The 6041-nt window shown below is 39.4% G+C and overlaps 1 protein-coding gene across 1 annotated transcript; it reads right to left on the bottom strand.

Moving 5' to 3' along the window:
• Positions 1-285: 285 nt before the first annotated feature.
• Positions 286-4793, bottom strand: LOC137376608 (microtubule-associated proteins 1A/1B light chain 3C-like). Its single transcript, XM_068045486.1, has 4 exons — positions 4637-4793; positions 4476-4531; positions 4281-4387; positions 286-3484 (listed from the first exon to the last, which is right to left on the bottom strand). The coding sequence occupies exons 1-4, from the start codon at positions 4692-4694 to the stop codon at positions 3307-3309; spliced, it is 399 nt and encodes a 132-aa protein (XP_067901587.1). The 5' UTR covers positions 4695-4793; the 3' UTR covers positions 286-3306.
• Between the last annotated feature and the right edge of the window lie 1248 nt (positions 4794-6041).

Raw genomic sequence — 6041 nt, 5'->3', positions numbered from 1 at the left:
ACGACCCCTCAGAAGCTTATGTTTCAACCAAGTCACCTCTTATTCTTCTAAGCTTCAGATCCTAGCCTGTCCAAGACAACCTGCCCATTCCAGGTATGTTGAATAATCAAATGTGGAGGTGGCAAAGATCCAGATGAGAGATAGATATATATATCTCCTTTAACTGTAAAACAATGTACTTCACAAGCATCATTAAACCAAGTATGGCACTGAGCCACACGTTAGGCTAAATTACCAAAAGCTTGGTATAAAGTAAGTTAGTTTTAGAGGAGGAAAATGAGGGAGAGATATAGGGAGGGTATTCTGGAGCTTGGGGGCCTAGGCAACTGAAGGCACAACCACCATTGGTTGAACAGTTAAGTCATGGATGCACAAGAGACCAGAATTAGAGCAGTGGGGAGAGAGATAAAACAGAGACAGGGAGAAGATTAGAGATTTGGTTGGTGGGTGGGTGGTGAGGAAAGGCAAGATTAGAGCTAGGGAGGAGCAAGGCCCTGCAGGGATTTGAGAATTCTAGGTTTGATGGTCCATCTAGTATAGAAAAGTGACTATTCCTAAACTATATAAATAGGAAACAGGACAAATCTGAATAACTCACTGCCCAGTGGGAAGTCTTGGCAAGTAGAATAACTGCTGCCTCATGGAAGTTTGATTTTCAGATTGAAGTTCTAGTAGTGCAAGTGTATTATAATACAATGAAGACACATTGATATCCCTGCATTAGAGCTTTCCCTCATTCTTTTAAGATTAATTCATTAACAAGCTTCCAGCCCTCCACAACAATGAAGCTTCTAAAAGAGAAAATTGCAGGATTTCAGATATCCTGGGCTCCATTGGTTGATCTTAGCACTATAATGGTAAGTGGTGTTAATCACTCCTACTGTCTCCCCTTTCCATCCTATCAGGATGGTTTAGTTAACACTTGAAACTTAAGGGATCTCATTCACTTTACAGCATAACTGGCTCAACAAGTCTATACTTATGCTCCATAAGCCTCAACACATTCTCTTTTACATATTCCCCTTAACTGGTAAGGAAGTTCCACATTCTAACCACTCAATTCTCATTCTTTATTGGAAAGAGTGACTATTTGTGGGCCCCAGTGTTAGGGGCATGTGATCCATGGGGATATTTGTCATCAAACTGAGTTTTGAAGCTTTTTGGTTACTCAGCTGTTCTCCAAGAGTTGTAGCCTGTTCAATGCTTCAAACAAGTGCATTACTAGTGAATGAAACAATTATCTCAAGCTTAGAAGTGCATCTATTCAACTGGTGCCTGTTTACATCAGCTCCTACACTCAAAATGGGAGATACTAAAATATTGGTCTGAGATGTTAATTTCTCAGCCTGTTAATGAAATCAAATTGCATTATAACATTTGAATTGTCTTCAAATTTTATAAAGACAAAAAAGGTAGTGATCAGATATAGTTGGTAAAGACCAATAAATAGGATTTCTAATTCCACTTGAATCTAAAATGGACATTAAATACACTGGGCTCTAATGTAGTATGGTGCTGCTGAGTTTTCAGAGAACACTTAAATTTTCCCACTTGTCCAGCCTGCAGGCAGACTCTTTTAACACAACCAAGGCAGCTCTTCAGTCATCATCCAAGATGTCCAGTTCTGATGTAGAGACCAGTCTACAATTGAAATGTTAGGAACAGACTTATCCCCCTAATGGCTGGCATTTCTTTACTATTGAATTTCTAAGCTTATCCATTTTCCTGGAATAGGTTACCTAGTCAGTAGTGAATTGTAAGTAGTTAGTCCTAAATTCACCTGCATTGTTCTAACTGGAGATATCTCCATTCATGCCACAAATCTGAACTGGATTCCAACTAGATCCCAGCAGTTAACACACAATGTGCAATATTTCACACACTTTGCTACAATCTGTTCAGTTACAAGTTGGTCTGCAAGTTGAGAATACCTCATACTTGAGTTTGCCCCTTCCTCCCTAGCTCTATTGGGATTGCAACACCATCTTTAGATTAGTTCACTACAAATGCATCATTTCAACTATTTGCCAAGACCATTTTTGGATTCTAGCATGGTCATAATTGTCTCATTCCTCCCAAGCTTGAATAGATTAGTATTTGATGCACGGTGGAACATTCCTATATGACAATTTACTTCAGGACCTCAGGTCACAGTACAATTCATAACAGGTGTACTGGTTTCAGAGGCACTTGCTCCAACTGGGTTAATATTCTTCAAGAACAGACAATTACAAGGGAGGGTAGTAGATAAACTGCCTTTATAACCAAAAATTACTTTAAAAAAAAAGACAAAAGATCTGACTTAGACCACTACTAGGGTTTCACTCAAGTTGTAAATGCATTTTTCATCTGAACTGTTAAAATCACCAACACAATTAGAACGGCCTTCCAAATAGCTTGTGTTTGAGGTACATTGAAGTGTTGTGAGGGTGCTTGGGTGCTGTTTAAAGCAGTGACAGAGAAAGCACATTGGCTCAAGTGCAATTGTGAATCTGTGTATGATGCCAATACTAAAAAAATAAACCCAATGGTAATATTTCCACTGAGTCAGAATTACAGCTCCAAATCAATTGTATTATAGAACTAATGCTGGAGACTTTTGCATTTTACAACTGAACCATAAGTACACCAACCAGGACCTTAAGGGAAGATCAAAAGCTGCTCCGATGCTGTATATCCATTTGACTTGCTCTCCTTCACTAGATGTTTTGCTTGTGTTAACACAAGCCAGATTTGATTGAAGTGAAGTGTACCACTTAACTATACACACAGGAGCCATGTAGGTCTGGCTAGAGTTCGAAGGGTTATTGTATCCACTCTTGAAATTTGATTTGGGTGGGAAAGCAAAATTGGTTTAAACTAAAGCAGCAGCTGTGCTTATACCCAATCACCTCCACCCACCCACTGACTTTTCACAATGAAACCTGTTTTTTCTGCTAGCAAAGTTGTGTTTCATCCACTATGCAACTTCATAGCTTAAAAGGGGTCTCTGACCATCAAGATTTGATTTCCATAGCTGATCATTTCATTAGTGCTGCTATCATCCTCGTAGAAGGAAAGTACACTGTTAGAGTAAATGTTAGTAAACTTGCACATTTAAGAATTCACTAAGTGGCTTGATTAAAATGTTAAGTGTCCACCGCAAGTTAATTGAAAAAAAAAGGTTTGTTTCTGCCTTCAAAAACAGGACCAGGCAACTTTCTGGACTGGTCACGTCAAGAATTATTTCTCAAATGTAGTGCAGACTGAGCAGAGACTGCCAATGTAAACAGGAAGTGTTTCTCCAGGTTCCCACTTCTGAATTTACTACAGTCTTGTCCAGCTTGCACCAAACATCTCTTGAGATGCATAGGAGATGTAGAGGAAGCCATCAGAATCCTTGAATTCTTGGTCCAATTCAGCAATGGTGGCATACATATTCGACACACTTCTGTTCTTCACCACAAGGTAAAAAGCTTGATTAGGTGATAGAGCCAACCGGTTCCTGAAAAGGACAAACCCATTATGAAAACTGCACATGTACTTCAAAAAAAAAAAGTTCAGTGGGATACTTTGAAAAATAAAAATAGAGCTGAGCAGTATATAGGTGCCCACCCCCAACATATCCTTCATTCCTTTCTCCCCAATGTCTTATTTGTCTCAACTATTCCTCTTAGCAGAAAGTTCTACATTCAAGACTACTGTAGGCCAAGCAGCATCTCCTGGATGTAATGACCAACTCATCTATGGCCTTCAGTTTTGGTTTCCCCTACAAGTGTGAACACTTACCTTTAAAACAAAACCAAGCCCTTTCATAATCTTAAAGTCTCTTATCAGATCATCCCTACAGTCTTCTAGGAGAGCCTAGTCTTTTTTTTTGCACCTTCTCTAGTGTCTCTATTTTAGAGATACGACTCAACAGTCCGTCAGTTATAGTTCCTATCACGTTGTGTTAATAGTCACACCTACCCCTGCACAGAAACACCAACATTGGAAATAGTCAATTCAGTAGAGTTTCAAAAATAAACAATGAACATTTCATTACAGCCCTCAAATTCATAGATATGACACAGCTCTTAAGACCAATGCACAAAATAGGAACCATTGACAATGGATCATTTTACATATGCATTTGTACCCCAATACAAAACTTTTTAAATCCACTGTTGGCAAAAAAGACTTCAACTCAAACTTAAGTTAGTAAACCCATTTTTTTTTTTTGAGAGTTTAATTTTCTTTAAAATGTACAAGGCCCAACCTGTCTTGATTCAATATGCTATTCCTGACCTGGTTAAATATACCTGATTATGGTAATGAAATGGCTCACGATCACATCTTGAGGAACCAAGAATTTGATTCTATCCAGTGAATTCAGATGCCTCTCGCCAGGATACCGTTCGACAATAACCTGCAGAAAGCAGTAGCTGTCTTTATCAACATAAACATAAAGGCAGAGACTGAGTTAGCCAACAGCAGAGACAAACAAACCGACTCACTGGTATTTTCTGCGGGTATTTGGACCGAATGAGTGCAGACTCCTCCTTCCTTGCAGCTATTTTAAAAGAGAGGGATTGGAAAACAGTTCAAACACTCAAACCCAAGGTGAGTCTTATTTTAAACACAAAAAAAATTTAAAAATCAGTGCAAGAACATTTACCAAACGTTTTTCTGTGTTTGAAGCGTTGAGCTCCGTGAGTCCGGTGCACCACCGCCATAATTCGCCCTCCGCTTTTCCAACCGACTCTCCGGCCAGTGCTTGGCACCTTCTGAAATTGAGTCGCTGATGGACCCTGGACCAGATTATCCCGCGTGCCTGGAATGAACTGTTATATATAAAACTTGTTGGTAATTCTAGTGTGTAACAGTGTCTCAATATATATTGATTCGTATTCACGCCAATCGTCTTCCGTCTATTTATATTGATCAGAATTAGCATAACAACCTTTCAGAGAAAAAACAGGCGTGAGAACAACACCGATGAGCGAAATAGACCTTTTGCCTCTTTTAAATTGCTAATTAGGATGATTGTGTCACAAGCAATTTAGCAAAAATGCCCCTTTTTAAGAGGCACAAACTCCAAATTATAAATAAAACAAAGAAAAGCGTATCCAATGATAATATTATTCCCCGTGTCCACCATGCACTCCAATCACTTTTGCACCAAATAAAACTTATTGAATTGGCGAGACTATAGAGGAAAGTCATCAGTTTTTAACTATGGTTCCCCTGGGGAAAGACACAGCCTGACGCTGGGTTTGTGCTGATTGCAGGTTCACAAGTTAATTACAGAGGAGGAAAGCCAATTGGCCTTTTTTGGATTGACCAATAAGAATTTATAGCAAGTTTAACATCAATAAGGCAAGTAGGGCACCATTAATATAATAAATAAGCAGATGAATCTAATTAAACAATATGCTCGATAAGCAGCAGAAAAAAGGGCACCAATTATAATATTGACATTTGTGGCTACAATACATTCCATATGGACTGGTGGACACCATTATAGAGTTATTTATGGCATGGGAGGCCATTCGGTCCATCGAGTCCATGCTGGCTCTCTGTGGAGCAATCCAGTCAGTCCCACTCCCCTACTCGATCCCCTTAGCCCTGCAAGTTTATTTCTTTCAAGTTCCCATCCTTTTGAAATCATTGATTGTCTCCGCTTCCACCATCCTCATGGGCAGCAATTCACATGCACCCCCAGGTCCCTCTGTTCCTGCACACTCTTTGGAATTGTGCCATTGTCTATATTACCTCACCCTATCCCTTCTGCCAAAATGCATCACCTCACATTTGTCAATATTAAATTCCATCTGTCATTTGTCTGCCCATGCTGCTGGTCTATCTACATCCTGTTGCAGGCATTTCGTATCATCCTCACTTTACCACTCCTCCAGATTTGGTGTCATCATCAGATTTTGAGATTCTACTCTGTATTCCAAGATCCAAGTCAATTATATATAATCAAAAAAAAAAGCTGTGGTCCTAGCACTGACTCTTGGGGAACACCACTGTCTACCATTCTCCAGTCTGAATAACAACCATTTACCACAACTTGCTGT

The sequence above is a fragment of the Heterodontus francisci genome, chromosome 13 (assembly GCF_036365525.1).
Source record: "Heterodontus francisci isolate sHetFra1 chromosome 13, sHetFra1.hap1, whole genome shotgun sequence".
NCBI lineage: Eukaryota > Metazoa > Chordata > Chondrichthyes > Heterodontiformes > Heterodontidae > Heterodontus > Heterodontus francisci.
The sequence above is the reverse complement of the archived record's forward strand: the minus strand, read 5'-3'. Positions and strand labels throughout refer to the sequence as shown.

Coding starts and splice junctions, on each gene's coding strand:
- LOC137376608 (XM_068045486.1), bottom strand. CDS start 4,694: ATGGCGGTGGTGCACCGGACTCACGGAGCTCAACGCTTCAAACACAGA. Junction 4,532..4,636: donor CAAACACAGAAAAACGTTTG/GTAAATGTTCTT, acceptor CTTTTAAAATAG/CTGCAAGGAAGGAGGAGTCT. Junction 3,485..4,280: donor CATTTCATTACCATAATCAG/GTATATTTAACC, acceptor TGTCCTTTTCAG/GAACCGGTTGGCTCTATCAC.